Source organism: Epinephelus moara, chromosome 10 (assembly GCF_006386435.1).
Source record: "Epinephelus moara isolate mb chromosome 10, YSFRI_EMoa_1.0, whole genome shotgun sequence".
In the NCBI taxonomy this organism is placed as follows: Eukaryota; Metazoa; Chordata; class Actinopteri; order Perciformes; family Serranidae; genus Epinephelus; species Epinephelus moara.
Genome location: NC_065515.1, coordinates 7,286,670 through 7,304,713, shown reverse-complemented (window position 1 = coordinate 7,304,713; position 18,044 = coordinate 7,286,670). Strand labels below are relative to the sequence as shown.

The window sequence follows — 18,044 nt, the reverse complement described above, 5'->3', positions numbered from 1 at the left end:
GATAGCACTGGCGATCTGAACCGGTCAGTGGCGAAAAAAAACACTTTTATATGGGACGCATTTGCCCCCATTACCGTTTTAGCTCGTTTCGCGGTTCAATATTGAACCAATTTTAGAACGAGTGGTACCCATGAATCATACGCACACATACACATGGGGAAATAGAGCCCAGGTTGAAAAATACCGAAGTTGTCCTTTAAGGTATTTTAATTAAGGCCTTATTTTTAGATTAATTATTTCAGTGCCTTTTAAGACTTTTTAAGGATCTGCAGGAACCCTGGATAACACTGCATCATGTCCCATAACGAAAACCTCCAGTGCAGACAGCCTGCAGAGTTTGAGTGTAATATTCCATCAAATGGAAATTACATTAACAGCAGAACTGTTTGATAACCAAAAAGACCGTCCCATAGAAGATCTCAAAAATGTTAACCTATAAAAAAATTGAAAATACACACTCCTTACTCTGATATGTGTTGTTTGTTGTCAGATATGTAGACCACAAGAGACAGAAAGAGGTTTGTTCTCAGCACCAGTGAGTAAATGAGTCCCAGTGGGAGGATGAGACTGTCGTGTCATCTTCGGCTCGGAGAGTTCACAGTCTCATACTCAGACATGGTTACTGTGTGCCAGTCAAACATCGTCTACGTCAACTTAACACCGGGATGTCTGCTGGGAATACAGGAATAGCACTCAGAGATGCTTGCCCCATGCAAGAGGGGGGCTTTTCATCGCTCCATGAGACAGCTAAGTGTTCCCAGCAGGATTCAAAAGTGTACTATATATGTTTTACAAACCGTGTCTCTGCATTCTCTCACACATTTTACAAGCCTTTGATTAAATAAATTCATTCCTTTCACCACCTTATAACAGTGTAAGTAATATTATCTTATGAGAACAAAGTAGCAGGTGAGCTATTTTTGTGGAGAAGCAGGGTGGGGGCCCAAGAAAAAACCTTTTTTTCTGTTAGATCATTGAGAGGTGTTCATCAGAAGTTAGTCTCTACAGAACCATCAGTGGTTTTGTCAAACACTGGATCTTAGACAAGCTGGAAGAAAACTCTTTTAGTTCCAATTTTCATTCTTGAGATACAAACAATGTTAGTGCTTGATGACCTTTATGCCTCGATCATGGGCAAGGTGTCAGGTTAGATACTCAGCACTCTGGTGAACTACTCTTAAGAACAACAAAGGCTGTCTTTAGCATAATTTAGCATTAAGTGATGAATGAACCGGTTTGATCAGTCTTTGATTAGATACATTTAAAGCTCCATGGTAGATCATCATAAATATCTTACCAATATTGAAAATAAAACTAACAACTATAGCCAAGGCAAGACTAAACTCACAAACCCTTACTAATCTTTAAAAGCCTTGAGGTCAAGACACACCAAACCGACATCAAAGAACTAGAAGTGACAACGGCCGACTGTTGCATCGCCTCACGCTGCCTGTGTCCTGGCCAAATGTTGCACTTGAATGCATCGCAAGGACTACAGCAAACAGCTGACCAGCATGTATGATCTGTGCCTGCGTGAGAGGAAATATCTCTCCGCACCAGCAGATAGCGGCTGTTTGTATTTGTCATTAAAAAAGGAAAAACTGCAGATTGACAGGAGGGAAGTTGGCCGCTTTTTAGCCGGTTAGCACATAAAAACACAAAGTAATATTGGAAGAACAAATCATATTTACCGTATGGTAGCGAACAATAATACAAACTACCACAAACCATTTCTGCTAAAGAGCTCAATGGCTAAAAAAAATTATCTTACCTAATATGACAAGTTTGTTTTGGTCTCACTCCCTCTTGACTTTTGTCGTTTGTTTACTTTCCTCACTTTTGTTTCTCTTCTCGTGTACGGAGCTGAAATGCCAATCAGTTATTTCATTCACTGACAGACTCAGGTGCTGATTCAACAAGCCGAATTGGCTGAAAACGGTCGACAAGAGCCGACAAGGGCCAACAAGGACTGATTAGTGCCAATGGTGCAGAACACACTGCAAAACCTAAGGCATCAGACTCTCACTAATGGCCTGACATTGAATGAAGGCTGACCATTGGCTTGGTGTGTCAGGGCCCTTCAGCCTGGCTGAATGATGTCTGTGAATTTGGTTGAAAATGGTGAAATTGGAGAAAGTAGCATGCAATATACAACGCTACGTAGTTAAGATATCTCATCTTTGACTTTTCTCCTGGGTGAAAGTCCAGTGTTTGACCCATCCGTCCACCCCAACCTCCACCATATGCAGACTTTGTAGCTCTCTTTACTTCAACATCTGACTTCCTTCTTTGCACCCGTCAGAGGTCGCTGCCTCACAACACTTCTGTTTCTCTTCTCATGCACTGAGCTGAAATGCCAGTCAACGTGATTCCATTCACCAATGGACTCCGATGCTGATTCAACATGCTGAATTGGATATAAACAGTCGATGAGGGCTGACTAGTGCCAAAGGTGCGAGACACACTGCAAAACCTACTGTAGGGCATCAGACGCTCACCAACAGCCCGACATTGAATGACGACTGACCATTGGCTTGGTGTGTCAGGGCCCTTCAGTCTGGTTGAATGAAGTCTGTGAATTTGGTTGCAAATGGTGAAAGATAACTCATCTTTGACTTTTCTTCGGGGTGAAAGTCCTGTGTTTGTTTGACTGATCCGTCCATCCCAACCTCCACCGTGTGCTGACTTTGTATCTTTCTCTACTTAGACATCTGACTTCCTTCTTTGCTCCCGTCACACAGTTACTACAGCCACTAGAAGTCGCTGCCTAACAGTAAACATAAAAATGGATCGTTAAAAACCTATGTAATCGACCTTTGTAGTCATGTTTGGAGGACAGTCTCTACCATTAATTCTAATCAGGCTTTAGATATACAGTATAATGAGGCTGGTGTGCAAAGATCATATATCTATCATGTATGGCTTGATTAAAACATTACGATGCCATAAAATCATGCAGTAACTGTATGTCAGTTCGGGGTCATCTCAACTTATAGGCACTAGTAGCATTTCCTCACAATGCACCTCCTCAAAAATATTTCATTTTATATATCAAAAGTTCTTCAGCAATGATTACTTTCACCTGAAATAGGTTTATCAACTCAATAAAGGCACTTAACGTTCCATTTTTATTTTGAGCACCCTGTTAGAGTGACGAGTAATATGAATGTGCTGCACAGAGGGTTTATATTCCTGTAGGGTCACATCCCTCTGTTGTGTAACACTAAATGTAGCATTGTGCCAGCACAGTAGAGAAGTCAGCATGTTGTATATAGAGACCACACTAGTGTTTCTAGTTCTCCTTACCTTGTGAGTAGCTGCAGCCTGAGGCCATTTGATGTGTTCTGTGGCTGACTTATTAACGAAGCCCTTCAATATAAATCTGGGAGAACATCTGTAGTATGAGTTTTTTAAGGGTAACACTTCCTCCAGGCAGAAGGTGGATAATGTTAAAGTGTCAAAATGGATGGGGGTTTTAGCACATGATGGATTCGTCTTCCAGCTGACTCATACTGTGGCTACTGAATAAATGTGTAACAACACCGCTGGGAGGATCTGCTTTACAGCTTAGGGATGTTTTTTTTGTGCCTCGACAGGTGCTTCTTTGCAAGGTGGTGGGTCATGTCTGAAGGAGTGATCCTTAATAAAGTCCCCAATAAACACACATACTGCATGTTGTTGCTACAGCGGATTTTTTTAACAAGAGCATCTGGTTACGTTGGAGTTTTAAAAATACCAACAGAATGAAAAAGGACACAGAGCAATCTTGATTCCCAGGCTAAAAATAAAGGAGTGCAGCGAGTAAAGTGAGAAATGTATTAATAATCTCATTTCCTAGACAACAAGCTCTGCCGCTCGCCCACACAGGCTATAATGGGCCAATACCTTGTGTGACTCTGGCTGTTTGAAAACACACTGCCAACACCCTTACACTCTCCACTTCTCAGAGAGAGTTCTGCTTCGGTCTGCACAAGGAATATAACTGAGCAGTCTTCAAAGTCCTTTACATTGATTCACCACTGAGAACAGCTATAAATCCTGAAGTTTAGATATTTAAAGGTTACGTAAACGAAATCCAGGCTATTAATATAGCAGCAAACCACTACTTGCTATGTAAAGATATAGTGGAGTATTGGTGTCATGAGCAGAAAATATAGTCATGCTACCTTTATGTGTGTTCAGTGCTTAATTTGAGCCGGAACGTACTGGAACGCACACCAGGATCTTTTCAGAAAAGGCCCTGGTGCGTTCCGGAGCTAATTTGCATGGGTCTAGAACTTTATACATCTAAAAACTACATACAGTATTGGCTGATGTCACTAGTGTTGCAGGGTGGAGTACCGTAGTACTACGGTGCCTCACGTACCACTACTGTGGGATAAGTTCAAAGTCCAATCGCAAGAGGGTGAGTGTTCATGCGCCGTCCAATAACGTGCGCCGTTATTGACCAGCACGCGCTGGCCACCTGGCACTCAATATGCTGCTGTAGTGGTTTGTTTTCCAGACATGTGAGTATCTTTGAGCAGTGAAAGTTATTATTTATTTCTTTTTACTTGTTGGCAGTGATTTGTTTTCCACAGAGCTCTACATGCAAGCATTTTACTCGCATTTGTGACTAAAAATAGTTTTGTGCAAGCAAAATAAATCATTCAGCACACTGTGCGAGGACATATTTCAACCAGCAGCAGAAGCGAAAGGCGAATCCTGCTGGTTGTGGGTTGAACGGGGGTCACAGACAGGAATAAGTTGGTCAAATAGCCTACGGCGGCTCCGCAGCACAAGATAACGGCTTACCGGCGAGAGAGAAGTCCGACTCCAGGTCCAGTAGCCTAATTTCCTCTTTCGTTGGTGTCATGACTGCCCAGTAGTACCTGGACAACCGAGCCGTGGCGGCACACAGGTATGTGGCGTGTCAGAGGAGAAACGAGCCGTTCACATTTCTCTCTTTGTGGCAGGTAACGGTCCACAAACCTCACCGCACTTTAGGGACTGTTCTTTACTTATGAAGGGACTGTTCTTTACTTGTCAGGGGGAGGAGGGTGGCTGGTTGATTTTTATTTTATTTTTTTTATTTTATTTCAATCCCCCCATGTTAATCACTTATTGATGCTGTTTTTGAAGTATGAATAAGTCGATAAGTAATTTATTCCATTGAAATATCATTGATGTATTATAGAAAAGTGATTTATCTTTTTATAAATGACAAAAGGCACATCTGCCTCATTTTTGCCGTGGTATCATGATACTACTCAGAACCGTGATACTTTCACTGGTATCGTACCGTGGGTCCCAATTTTGGTACCGTGACAACACTACATGTCACAACCATTCCATTCGGAGTTGCGCAGTGAGGCGGCTCGGGTGCCGCTTAAAAAGTGTTCCCCCACTGCTCTCTCAGAGGCCCAAAGTGTTCCCCTACTTCTAATTTTACAAATTAAGCACTATGTGTGTTGTAATCTGAGCTTCTCTGTTGTTTGTTGTGGGAGACGGTCCAGCGTCAAGTGCAGGTGAGTACCTGTTTGTGGATCCCACTGGCTAGCTAATCGCTGAAACTCTGTACTGTGCTTATATGGCGTTTACTGCTAATATAGCCATCCAAGCCTATGGCATTGTTGTGGAAGCGTAACGCCCACCCTCTGGTCCCCACTGCCCCACTATCACTTTTAGTTCTGTCAGCACTGTTTACGCTGTTAGCACTGTTAGCTACTAGCCATTGGCTCACCCATCTCCATGTTGAGAACTGAGTGCAGATGACTTGAATCTAACTCTGCAAGCAGAGAGTGAAAGGGGGAAAAATGCATTTAATTTTGGAGGCGGTGAGGCTGGAAATAGGACAGTGGCGTAAAGTGCCATGGGGCAGTGCGTCCAGGAGCACCGATGTGCATCTAGCCGCCACAGGTGTGGGGTTGTACATTGAAAATAATGGGGGCGTATTTTTTAACACAAGGCATTCGCCGCCGATGTGTTTTGGCCTTTACAGTAAAATAATGGGAAAACTGCCATTATGTTTGCTCCATGCTAAGAGTTAGATTGAAACCACTTTCATACCTGTCCATTAGATAAGCGAGTGGTTCTCAACCCAGTGGTCCCTGAGGTAATTCCAGTGGTCCAAAGAAAAATGGGGAATAGTTTAGTTTCATTATTTATTTTACTATAGAGGTGAGCCCAATGTGAATAAGAGTCCTCAACTGCAGTTGACTGTAGTTGTAGTCTTTTCAAATGGAGGTCCCTGAACTAAATAGGGGTCTGAGACTTACTGTGTATTCATTTGGGGGTCCTTGACATGAAGGTTGAGAACCACTAAGATAAGCCACAGACCAGCTACTGTACGGGTATAAGGTGTCATTTTAAAAATTACCACCCCTCTAAAAACTGTCTTGGTTTTTGCTTTAAAACTACTTGAAGCCACAGAATTCCCAACGGGAGAAAACTTCATCTAAGTAAAGCACAGTCTGGTTCAGTGTGAGGTATGTGGAACAGGGCTGTGTATCACATCGAAAAGCATCCAGCTTCTTCTAAAAAGTCAGGGAGATGAACTTGATCTGGAGCCAAGTTTTCTCCTTTACAACCTGCCTGTGTCAGACACTGCAGCACAGACCACAATCACATGTCTTTGCTCAAGAGCCCCTGAACCAACTCAACTCGTTGGGTTTAATCCAGCGCCGAAAAGCACGCTAAAGACACGTCTTTAAATTTTGATTTGTTTGTAACACTGCTTTATAAGGTGGTTTCTTCCATGATGAATCATTGTTGAATTGGATTTTACTGACGCAGAAGCCTGAGATAATGTCACATTTTAAAATAAGAGAAGGTCCAGTGAAGCGGCTCTGAACCAAGAAACATTGATCATCGCTCGATAAGTGAAAAGTGCGACTGGACTGCAGATAACTCGGAAAGACACAAGTTTGCTGCTCCTCTAGACTACATGTGAAGAAAGAGAGTAACACCACCACCAGGACCTTGTTGAGGTATATGAAAAGAGACAAGACATGCACTGCATTGCAGATCTACTCCGTCTGTTTCCCACTTCTCTTAAAGCACAACTCTAAACTGAGCACCAACAACTGATACTGGTTCACTAAATACAGTCTCTATTCCTATTAGAAGATCAAAAGCTACTGCAAACAACACACACAATCATGCATGTGCAAAAATACACTTTGCAAAGAACCAATCAGCAGCTGTGGCATTTCAAAGGTGAGCAAGAAGAGGCTGATGATTTCACCCCAAGGATCCTCCATCAGTTAGAGTTCAGCGCTAATAGAAGGGTTTTTTTTTGTCTGTTCGCATTCACAAAAATACAAACAATAAGTTATTTCTTTGGACAGACACATTGTGCTTAGTTAAGCTTTGTTTTCTGTGCCTTCTCTCGGTGTGGCATTGTGAGGCTCTGCTTTTGCCCAGAACGGATGTCTTTTCAATCAGGCCGTACAATAGATGACTGACAGTTCTCATCTTCACTCAGACATCAATATGAAGCCTTCAATGATCTGACTGAACACTGGAGACGCCACTCACCGGGCTGTCATTAGTGTTCGCTTCAGATTTCAAACTGGAATGACGTGGCTGCTGTTCTGCAAATGTCAAATTTCTACCACACATCACACATCACAATAGGTTTCTGAATACATCCGAGACACAAAAAGCTGTGCCGTTTCAGTGTTGTGCTTCATTTAGATGAAGTATTTGTCCACAAGAATTCATCTTAACACTCTCCATACATCAGAGATTAGTCGGAAATGTATCTACTGGACAAACTGAGCTTGTTTAATACAGTCTAGTGTTTGTGAGGCTACACTTAAATGCTTATTAAATTGTTCAGAGTAAAGAGCTCTTTGAAACAATGTTGGAGCTGTTTAGAGCTGTGACAAAGAAGACCACAACAGAAACTAACAGAAACCAAAGAATCAAGGGTGTAAGAAGGAAGATAAAACAACAGATATGGTGACTGAAGCTCGAGCGGCTATGGACACAGTGTATCAGACAAAATGAGGCCATCTCAGAATATATAAAGCAATATGAGAAAAGACAAATATCCTGCTCATCTTTTCAGGAAATATGTTATGTGAGCAATCACTGATGGATTATGTACACGAAGAATTTATATTTGCTTAGAAAGATTTTACACAATGTATTTTATTGCAGTTCTGAAGGTGTGAAATCGGCCACCAAACATTATTGGCCAATATTTGTGCTAAATAGTTTGATCGTTTATCCACACGCCGCTAAAATGGCTTCACCGGTCTGGCAGATCCACCATTTCAGCTTCATATTCAGATTTCTTCATCGTCATTGTCCAAACACACAATGAAATTCAGGTGCACTCAAGGACCTGGCTCGTACATACAAATAAGTAATAAATAGTAATTAAAAAAAAAAAAGCTTCCATTCCATTCACATTCTACACATTTGTACATACACTTCATGCACTCATTGCCAATGTATGTAGTTATAAAGGGATTAAAAAAAAGTGCTTTAGTGTTTGCTTCAGTTCAGAGTTCAGTATGGTGATGGCTACGGGGTAGAGACTTTTTATGAACCTAGTAGGGCTGCAGCTAATGATTATTTTCATTAGTCGACTAATCATTTTATCGAAAAATGTGTTAAAATGTTGAAAAATGTCGGTCTGTCTCTCCCAAACCCCCAAATGATGTCATCTAATGTCTTGTGTCGTACTCACGCCAAAGGGTTTTAGTTCACCGTCACGGGAGAGTGTGTAAAGCTGCCAATATTTGAACGTAAGACGCTGCAATAGGAGTATTTTGGGGTACTTTTATAGTTCCTTTCTATGAAAAATGACTCAAACTGATTAGTCGACTACTAAAATACTCACCGATTATTTTAATAGTCGATTAGTCATCGATTATTCGACTAATCGTTGCAGCCCTAGAATCTAGTGGTGCGTATTTTGATGCATTTGTCCATTTAATGAGAGTTGAGAGGACAGTTTTTGAAACATCAGTTTTTAGTTGATGCACCTAAAATAACTTGTTAATTAGCCTCATTGTTAGCATGCAGAACACAGTAACATTTGCCAAAACAGTTGGAAAAAAGAATACATTGTAAGGTAGCTAAACTGTTACAGATTTTAGGGGATTTGCAAAGCTTGTTGTAGATTTGTGAGATGGCCTATCTGGCATTTGAATATTCGGGGGCCATCTTTGTAAATTTGAAACTAATCCAGATGCTTGACGTGGTGGTCAAACTGTCGTAGTTACAACAGTTTATCACACTAAGTTTAAATGTCCTTGTCTGATGGTACTATTTCTTAATTTATGGGCTTTTGGGGATAATGGTTTAGAAAAATGGAGCATTTGAATAGTAAGTTGGCCATTGATTTCCATGGCAACGATCAAAGCTTTGAAGCTTCAAAGCATTCGGGTCAGCCCTATGAGCATGGTAGCTGATTTTTCTAATAAAGATCATGGCTATTGATACGTTGATTGACAATGTGATGAGCCATTTGCTTCACGTGCAGGCCAGTGACCAGAGTGCACGAGTTTTGCCGGGACTGAAAAGGTTAATTAAAGATAAATTCAAGGTAATTTCGAGCCAGGGTAACAGCACCTGATATAAACTTACTTGGGCAGAATTTCCATCAGCAGCCTGCCCAAATATAATCAATATATGGAAAGCTTGTTCAATTTCAGTGTAACCTCCCCAAATAAAACACTGTACAATGTGCAAAGAGTTGTGATGAATAGAAGGCATTGCACAGTTTTTTACAGTACTGTATTTCACACAGTGTAATCTATAAACACACACACAGGTTCACTGGAAGCTTGGAGATGCTCGAGTGAGCAAAATGTGAGAAGAAGCTACAAATGTCAAAGTCCTGGAGGGGGAACTGGAACACAGCTTCAACAGAAAGGAACAAAATAACATTGTTCAGGAGCAAAGATAACCTATCATGGTGTTTGATGGCAGAATATCTTGATAAAAGTGATCTATAGCTCCAGGCATTAAAACAAAACGTAGTAGCATTGATGTGAGGTCACTTTGCTTCCTGAGTCCAGTACGCTGAAGCAGCCTGAGCAGTTACCCCGCTGGTTCCTGTGTGTTTGACACTCCATCAGGATGGTGTGGATATTTTTGGATATCTGGCAAATCAAACAAGACGCTCTTTCTATAATCCCTCGTGGACAGGACGCAAACAGCTCCTGGTGTTCTTTCATTTGTATCATGAGTAAATAATTTTTAGCACATGCTCAAGTGCCACTGGGAGTGTTTATTTTGTCCACGTCCTGCGGCGACGAGGAGGGGATGTGTTTTTCTTCTGTCCCATCTGCATGCCTAGAACCATTAACACAGACAGTCTGATATGATCGCCGCTGAGGAGGCTGAATGCTTTCATGTGCGGCTACGCAGAAAGCTGCTCTCAAGTTTAAAGTGGGTGTGGTCTCTTCTACAGAAATTAGGTTTGGTCCATTAGGGGTGAAATTTAGTCAACTGATTATAGATTTTCAAAGCTAATGAGAAAGAAAGAAACATGTGTGTGTCTCTATTTACTCAAGGCTCACATTCACATAGTCTTAGTGCTTCAAATTTTGTGCTTATGTCCACAGTAGCAGCTGCATAGATTATTAGGCTGGTGCATTATTCATGGACAGCATTAGGATGGTGAAGCTGGCTAACAAAGGACATTATCTCCCTATATGCTCAGCCAATTTCAGAGTTTTTCAAAGTCTGACAGTGTAGCCTCACCCTCAGACAAAATTACTGCTGCTAACTGCTACCTGGCACCATTTGAGAGTATGCCGAATAAGTTATTAACAGTTTCTGTTTGCAGCGTAACCATGAATGTACAGACAACTATTAACTTAAAAATATGATGATTACCAGGCACATTTTGAAATGAAAAGGAGCTTTTTTTGTCTGTGATTTCTGAGTGGATTTATGTGCTTGCAATGGACATCTGGAGATTAAGATATCCTCGGGAAATGTATGGTACATGTAGAGGTGGGGGAAAAATGTACTCTTAGATGCATCTCGATTCTCTCTTGAAACATTATGTCTTGACCCAGTAGAGTCAAAATCGGAACGTTAAAATCACCTGTAACAGTTTTGTAAGACTGGGCTTTACGTTCATTACAGCTGAACCAATTAGATGGTGAGACGTAATGGACATAAATATGTGAGCAACCACAGAGGGATACAATCCAACCGGCACCCCCCGGCCTATAGCTAGTCTGTGGAAGCATACTGGATTCCATTCAGAACAGGCTGGAGTCAGTCATCTGTTTATTGTAATTGTGGATTATTACAAACATGTTATGTTTTAAAAGGAGCGAGTAGGTCACACAATGAGAAACTAGAATTACCGCTACGCAGTTCTGAGCCTCCGCAAACCAGCCAAGTTGCAGTTACAGTTTACATCCACGCCTGTAACTGTCTGAGAGACATTTTTTACCGAAATTGAATTAAAACGCTTTTCATATTTTCTGTCATAACGTCATTAACGTTTAAATTTATTGTCATTAGGGGCGTCGGTAGCTTAGTGGATAGTGCCGGTGCCCCATGTTTAGTGGTGACACCTCGCTGCAGTGGTCGCGAGCTCGACTCCGGCTTGCAACCCTTTGCTGCATGTCGTCCCCCCACTCTCTCTCTCTCTCTCTCTCTCCCCACTTCACACTCTTCACTCTGTAAAGAAAGAAGAAGAATGAGATCGCGGATACAAGTGGTGGAAATGAGTTTCCTCCATGGGGTGTCTGGGTTCAGCCTTAGAGATAGGGTGAGGAGCTTGGACATCTAGAGGGAGCTCGGAGTAGAGCCGCTGCTAATTCGCATCGAAAGGGGTCAGTTGAGGTGGCTCGAGCATCTGATCAGGATGCCTCGTGGGCGCCTCCCGTTAGAGGTGTCCCGGGCACGTCCCACTGGTAGGAGGCCCCGATTACATATTTCGTCTGGCCTGGGAACACCTTGGGGAACGCTGGAAAGCGTTGTAGGGGAGAGGGATGTCTGGGGTGCTTTCCTCGGCCTGCTGCCCCCGCAACCCGGCCCCGGATAAGCGGATGAAAATGGATGGATAGGTTGTATTGATGGATAGCATATTAAACTCCAAAAATGGCACTACAGCATGTAAAAATGTAAAGATATGCTCTGGCAGGCTTGTTCTATGGTAGGTCATAAAGGGTTAAAAAAAAAAGTATTGTTCTTTATGTACGTTTATTTTGATCTAGCGTAACAGGTCACATGACTGGAGGTCAGGGGTCGCACTTTGGGTTGAGAGAGCCAACATAGCTACAGAGCAGAGAGCCAACATGGCTGCACAGGAAGTACATAAATAATAATATTCTACATGGTCCAAGAGGTGCACACGCTAAGTGTCATTTTGTACCTTCATATCTGTATTTTTTGTACCTGATTATAATTTTGTTTAAGTGGCCTGTATGGACAATTTAATATATTTTCTGCTGCTGTGTTACCTTTTTTTGGGACCTGTCTATTATCAGCATTCACTCTGAACTGGAAAAGAATTGAATCGTGAGGTGTCTAAAGATTCCTGCCACCAGTTACACCAAATCTAAAAATGAGTAATGACTCCGAAAAGGAGTACGGCTTTTGACACAAATTACGGCTCTTGCCTTACATCAGTCCCTCTGCACACTCCCTCACCTCTCCCACTCTCCACTGGAGAGGAGCACCTCACAGACTGAAAATCTGCTGCATTTCATTTGACTATTTATAAAAAATCTAAATCTAAAAATGCAAATTAATTTTACAGAAAAGGACTTTTTTGTATCCATGGACGAACCCTTGCTGTGACACAAAAACAGACACCATGATATACAAGTTCACAATAAAATAAACCTGATTTACATTTTGTTAATAAAGCCTCATTATTTAACACGACAAACTGAATTCACTCAACCATCTAACTCGTTAAGAAGATCACAATCCCAGTTGTCACTGGGAGCGAGTGTTTAGCTTCTCTGTGCTTCTCACTCTGCTGCTGCATTAAAATGCACCACGGGTACATTTCATCACACATACTTGTCAGGACAGCATGTCAGGGGATATTTCCTCTTGGTAGCGTGCGATGGGGCATCAAGCTCTGTCAGCAGTTCAGACCAATGATAGATGGCATACAGGCATTAAACTGTGGAGCTCGTGGTGTGCCAACCCAAACACACACACACACACACACACACACACACTGACTCACACTCCTGATGGTCTAGTTTGTTTTTTATATTTGAGAAGACATGGCACTGAAGCTGCTGACCTTATCTTGTAAGAGGACCATTAGGGCATCAGTGCTACACAGCCAGTGAACCAGGATGTAAAACTATACAGCTCGCCATAATCTGATGCAGCAGATGACCAAACCACTCTGGATACAACACAAGAGAGCCTCCGTACTGCTTCCTGTCCACAGACTGGAGTCATTCAGAGTGTTGTGTAGATTATTGTTGGTTTTATTTGTTCTAGATTTGGTACCACTTTCTACTAAGTCACCTTCTCATGAAGTGTTTTAACTACTGGCTTTATTCAGGGTTATTTTTTCCATTTTCTGTTGCTAGTTCTATATCAGTTTAATTCACTTATAATCCATCAACATGAAAAGGTTTTGCCAGGCTTAGTTTAAATAATTATTCCATTGAAAATAAATCTGAAACTATTTTGCTAATCATTTGATCGACTCAGTCATTTTTTAAGCAAAAATGCCAAAAATATGATATTCAAAGGTTCTCAAACGTGAGGATTTTCTGTTTTCTTTGGTCTTACATTGTAGTAATATAATATCAATGGGTTTGGAAATGCTAGCCGGACAAAACAAGACATCTGATGAAGTCATTTAGGATCTGGGATATTGTAACAGGCTTCTGTCACTGTTTTGTGGACAAATTGATTACTTAAGAAAATTAGATTAATCTGTAACGTACATAATCATCAGTGTTGCCTCTTTTACTACTCTCTGACAAAGCAGCATTTGTAATGAGTGATAAATTGTAATGAATTACTTTATTTACAATTAACAAGTTATTTACAAATCATTTTTCAGGGCTGCCAGGTTAGTTTGCAGAACATTTAAAGACATTTATTGACATCTTATTAACACACACAGCTGCAGACTGGATGGATTATTGTGAAAACTCAGTTAATTTGACACCATGTATAACTGCTGCTGACATGATGGCTTATAAGGAAGTGAGCCATGAGTTATGAATGGATTACTAACAAATGCACGTGATAGAAGAAGTACAGATCTTTTACTTAAGATTAAAAAAAAAACACAGTGTAGAAATACTCTGTTACTACTTACTACTACTTCAAGTACTCATAATGCAGAACTGCTCATTTCAGAATGATGTCTGTTATATTCAGTCTTGCAAAGGTAACTTTTGAAATGCAATAGGTTACAGATTACTAGTTACCTTGTCAAAAATGTAATAGGTAATGTATGGGCGTCACCAATGGGTGACGTCACGGTAGCCATATCCATTATTATATCCAGTCTATAAAGGCAACTGTATGACTGTTAGAGCCTACATATAATTTTTTTTTTTACCAAAAAAATATATATTTAGATGTAAGCCCTTTGTAATCGCCAACATATTGATTAATAATAACCCTAGTTTAATTACATATTTTTCTCAGTAACTACAACAAATTACATTTATTTTGTAATTTTGTTATGTGTAACTAGTTACTCCCCAACTCTGGTTATATTCCTGATCATAGTTATTGATACATTCATGTGTTCATTACTTTAATGTTGCAGCTGATTAAGGTGGAGCTCAGTTTAGTTGCTTTATATCTTTAACAATACGTCACCATTTATTTGTTAGTTTATAATTTGTGTTAATGATCTGAATCTGTAAAGTAATAAGCAACTTTAGTACAAAGTACAATATTTCTCTGTGAAATGCAGTGGAGCTGAAGCAAAAAGTAACATCGATACGTATAGATTGTACAGATATCTTAAATTTGTACTTAAGTACAGTATTTACTGTAAAGTAAATACTTAGTTACATTCCACCACTGGTTTTTACTGAAGGTAAACACCTGCCAAAGGGTTTTTGTCACAACCTGGCAACCCAAAACTTCTTAATGATTGCGTATAACTAATCAAATGATTCAGTAAATCATTTAAGGCCATTATTTACAACTTAAAAACCTTGTCTCACAATAAAATGGTAAATGAGAGACTCTTAAATACTGTTTATGAAAATTTTATTATTAGTTGATTTATTTTTTGTAAAATAACAAAAATATGTAAAATAACATCAAATGCAAATACTCAGATAAAGTATAAATACTTCGAAATTATACTTAAGTAAATTACTTGAGTAAACCCTTAGTTACATTTCAACTAATTTTAAACACCAGACAAACGGATTTTTCACAACCTGAAAACTTGTTGTAATCACTTCTAAGTAAATGATTAGTTAGGAACTGTTCGTTATTTGTAAGGGGGATGGGGGAGTGCAAAAAGGGAGAGGCACGTCAAATATTTTTTAACGACTGGGGAGGGACTTGTGTTTTTTTGTTTTTTAAGCTTAGGGTAAGGATATACAACTTTAAATGTATTTTGCATTTGTTTTACTGCCAATTTTCAGAAGGCATGTGTCTTTAACCCTTTGAAACCTGAGCAAATTGGCTTGATTTCTTTCAAAAACATGGGAAGAAGGCAATGAGCAACGAAAGAAGAAATGAACCAAAAAATTAGCACGGAATTAGTAAAAAGACTAAATTTAAAAAAAAATGAAAATTTGTAAAAGAAAAAAAAAACAAGGAAAAAGTGACTTGAAAAAGTGCTTAAAAATTTAAAGATTTTAAAATGTAAGAATAATAATTCTTATGAAAATATTTTTTCCATAGATTTTTTCTTTTTTCCCTTTTTAAAAAAAAAAATCGAATTTTTTTTTTTTATGCAATTTGTGTTACATTTCCTAAGTTACTCACTGCCTTTATTTCCATGTTTTTGAGAGAAATAGCACCAATTTGCTCGAGAAATACTTGCAAAAGGCGTCTGAAAACAGCACAAGAAAAGTGATGTCACTCGAGGTTTTAAAGGGTTAATCGCCATCATAATCATAGCCAGAAACTGTCCAAAAACAGAAATTATTGTTGGATTATCAAATATCCGACGGTTCGTGAACTCATCATCATCAAAATCACTTTATTCTGCATGTCTCACTTGAAGTTTGGCCAAAAATAAACCAAACCAGTAAGCATGACAACAGTGGAAAACAAAGGCTTTTTTCAACTCCAGGATTTTGTCTTCATCTTTTAACTAACTTTCAAACATCAGGGTAACTTTTTTATGGTGGAGACAGCGTCATGCATTTTCTGCTAGTGACTCAGGGAGGCTCAATGAAAAATATCTGTAGCTTTGAGGAGGGTAAAACAACAACAACAAAAACAAAGTCACACTCAAGCCACCTGCCTCCTCTGATAAATACAGAACAGTCCCTTATTCATTAATAAAGCCATTACTTAGAACGTACAAACCCCTGATTCTGATTAATGTAACCACTTTGTATGAGACAGCACTTTTCATTGACCTGTTTGTGGAACATTATTGGTCCACCGAGTTCCACCAAAACTACAAATGACAATATAAATCAATAAATAAATAAATAAATAAATGAGGTTGTACTCACCATGTTGACCTCTGACACCATGTCTATACTCGCCACATCTATACTCATGCCAACAGCCACCGGTGCACCTTCAAACACACAGAGGAAAGTTAACAGTGATTCATAATAACAACACAGACAGGTAGAGAAACATCTCGGGGAGCCATTAGGGTGAAACACACCAGCTGAGGATCCTCTAACATACCTCCAAAGTCCGGCCGGAGACGGATATCATATCCTTTCAACAGTTTATCCACAGTCTCTTTGACGTAAGACATGTTCCCCGGCTCGTTGACGCTGAAAGAGAGAAGACAACAGACATGGTAACTCTTCTGGAGGACGGACACCCACGTCTGTGTCCGGCTGTAACACCGGACGGACGCTCACCTCTGGTTACAGCACATCACCGCCATGAGCAGCAGTGCCAGGATATCAAAGAGCCCTGTTCTCCGGGGTCCCCACATCCCTGTGCGGCGTGTGGATGGATGGGTGCCGTCCAGCGTTCAACAAATGACTGAGTGAAGGAGCCACGGTGCTCACACTGCCTCCTGGATCAGGTGAGACTTGTCCCACATTGTGTCTACCTCTGGCGCAGTCGGTGTTAACATGCTTCATGAGGCAGCGGCGCGGGGACTTGGATGTCAGGCGTGTTCACGGCTGCCGGTGAGACAGCAGCGGAGCCGCAGAGCCTCGGTCAGGCTGCTCCGTGTCTCCATCCTCCGGTCAGCAGCTCTCAGCCTGTCGCGGGTTAGCTCACTGTCACACTACAAAGTGCTGCTCACGTATCCATCACTGCACTCACTGCACGTGTGGTCACATATGAGAATACACATCCACAGGTCCTCTGTCCACAGGAGCCACATGCGTAAAATAATCCCTGACAGAGCCGGTTCAGACTGTGGCTAACTCTGAGTTTGCATTATGACTCTTCATATCAGTGTGCGCGAGCTGCCCTGGTCATTAAAAAAAAACCCACGTGACAGACTGCATACAGAGGCTTGTATTGACGTGAGAGTCTCAGACAGAGCAGGAGTTCAATTATGTTGAGATGCAGTGCTGAGAGGAAGGGCTGAAACCTTTCCAACAACAGACCACAGTGCGTGTGCCATAATGAGACAAAGGGGCGTAGCACCAAATTCTGGGCCCTATCCATGAGCTTTCTATGTGGGCCCCCGACCCCTCCTCTCTTGATCCATGTCTCACTCAACCTTTTTTAAATAGGAACTGTGCAAATTTGCAGGAAAGCCCAATCAGTCTTTTTTCAGCATTGGCAGTATAAAAACAAAATCGGGCAGTGCAGCAAAATGCCGCCTGCCTACTTTTGTTTATACAGAATGCGCCTTTTTCGGGGCAATGGGGGGCGTGAGCAAGTAACAAAACGTGTAGCTCAGCGTGTGACGTAAACAGTGACGTGGGAGAGAAGCTGCGGCTGGTCAGTCCTTCGGCGATTCTCTC

At 40.9% G+C, this 18,044-nt stretch overlaps 2 protein-coding genes across 4 annotated transcripts in view; one reads left to right on the top strand and one right to left on the bottom strand.

Moving 5' to 3' along the window:
• Positions 1 to 18,044, bottom strand: part of gabrb3 (gamma-aminobutyric acid type A receptor subunit beta3) — a 98,327-nt gene that overhangs the window by 39,621 nt on the left and 40,662 nt on the right. Inside the window, exons 1-3 of one of the 2 annotated variants that reach the window (XM_050054579.1) lie at positions 16,977 to 17,190; positions 16,795 to 16,886; positions 16,611 to 16,678 (exon numbers count right to left, since the gene is read on the bottom strand). In XM_050054579.1, coding sequence (XP_049910536.1) covers positions 16,611 to 16,678; positions 16,795 to 16,886; positions 16,977 to 17,053 — 237 coding nt within the window. In that variant the 5' untranslated portion in view covers positions 17,054 to 17,190. Of the gene's footprint in view, positions 1 to 16,610; positions 16,679 to 16,794; positions 16,887 to 16,976; positions 17,191 to 18,044 lie in introns of those variants that run through there. The other variant, XM_050054578.1, reaches the window with a different exon arrangement.
• The window catches only part of gabra5 (gamma-aminobutyric acid type A receptor subunit alpha5), a 52,883-nt gene continuing 51,711 nt past the window's right edge, over positions 16,873 to 18,044 (top strand). For both annotated transcript variants that reach the window (XM_050054584.1, XM_050054583.1), the window contains exon 1: positions 16,873 to 17,146. The gene's annotated coding sequence lies outside the window, so the exon portion shown is untranslated. The remainder of the gene's footprint in view (positions 17,147 to 18,044) is intronic.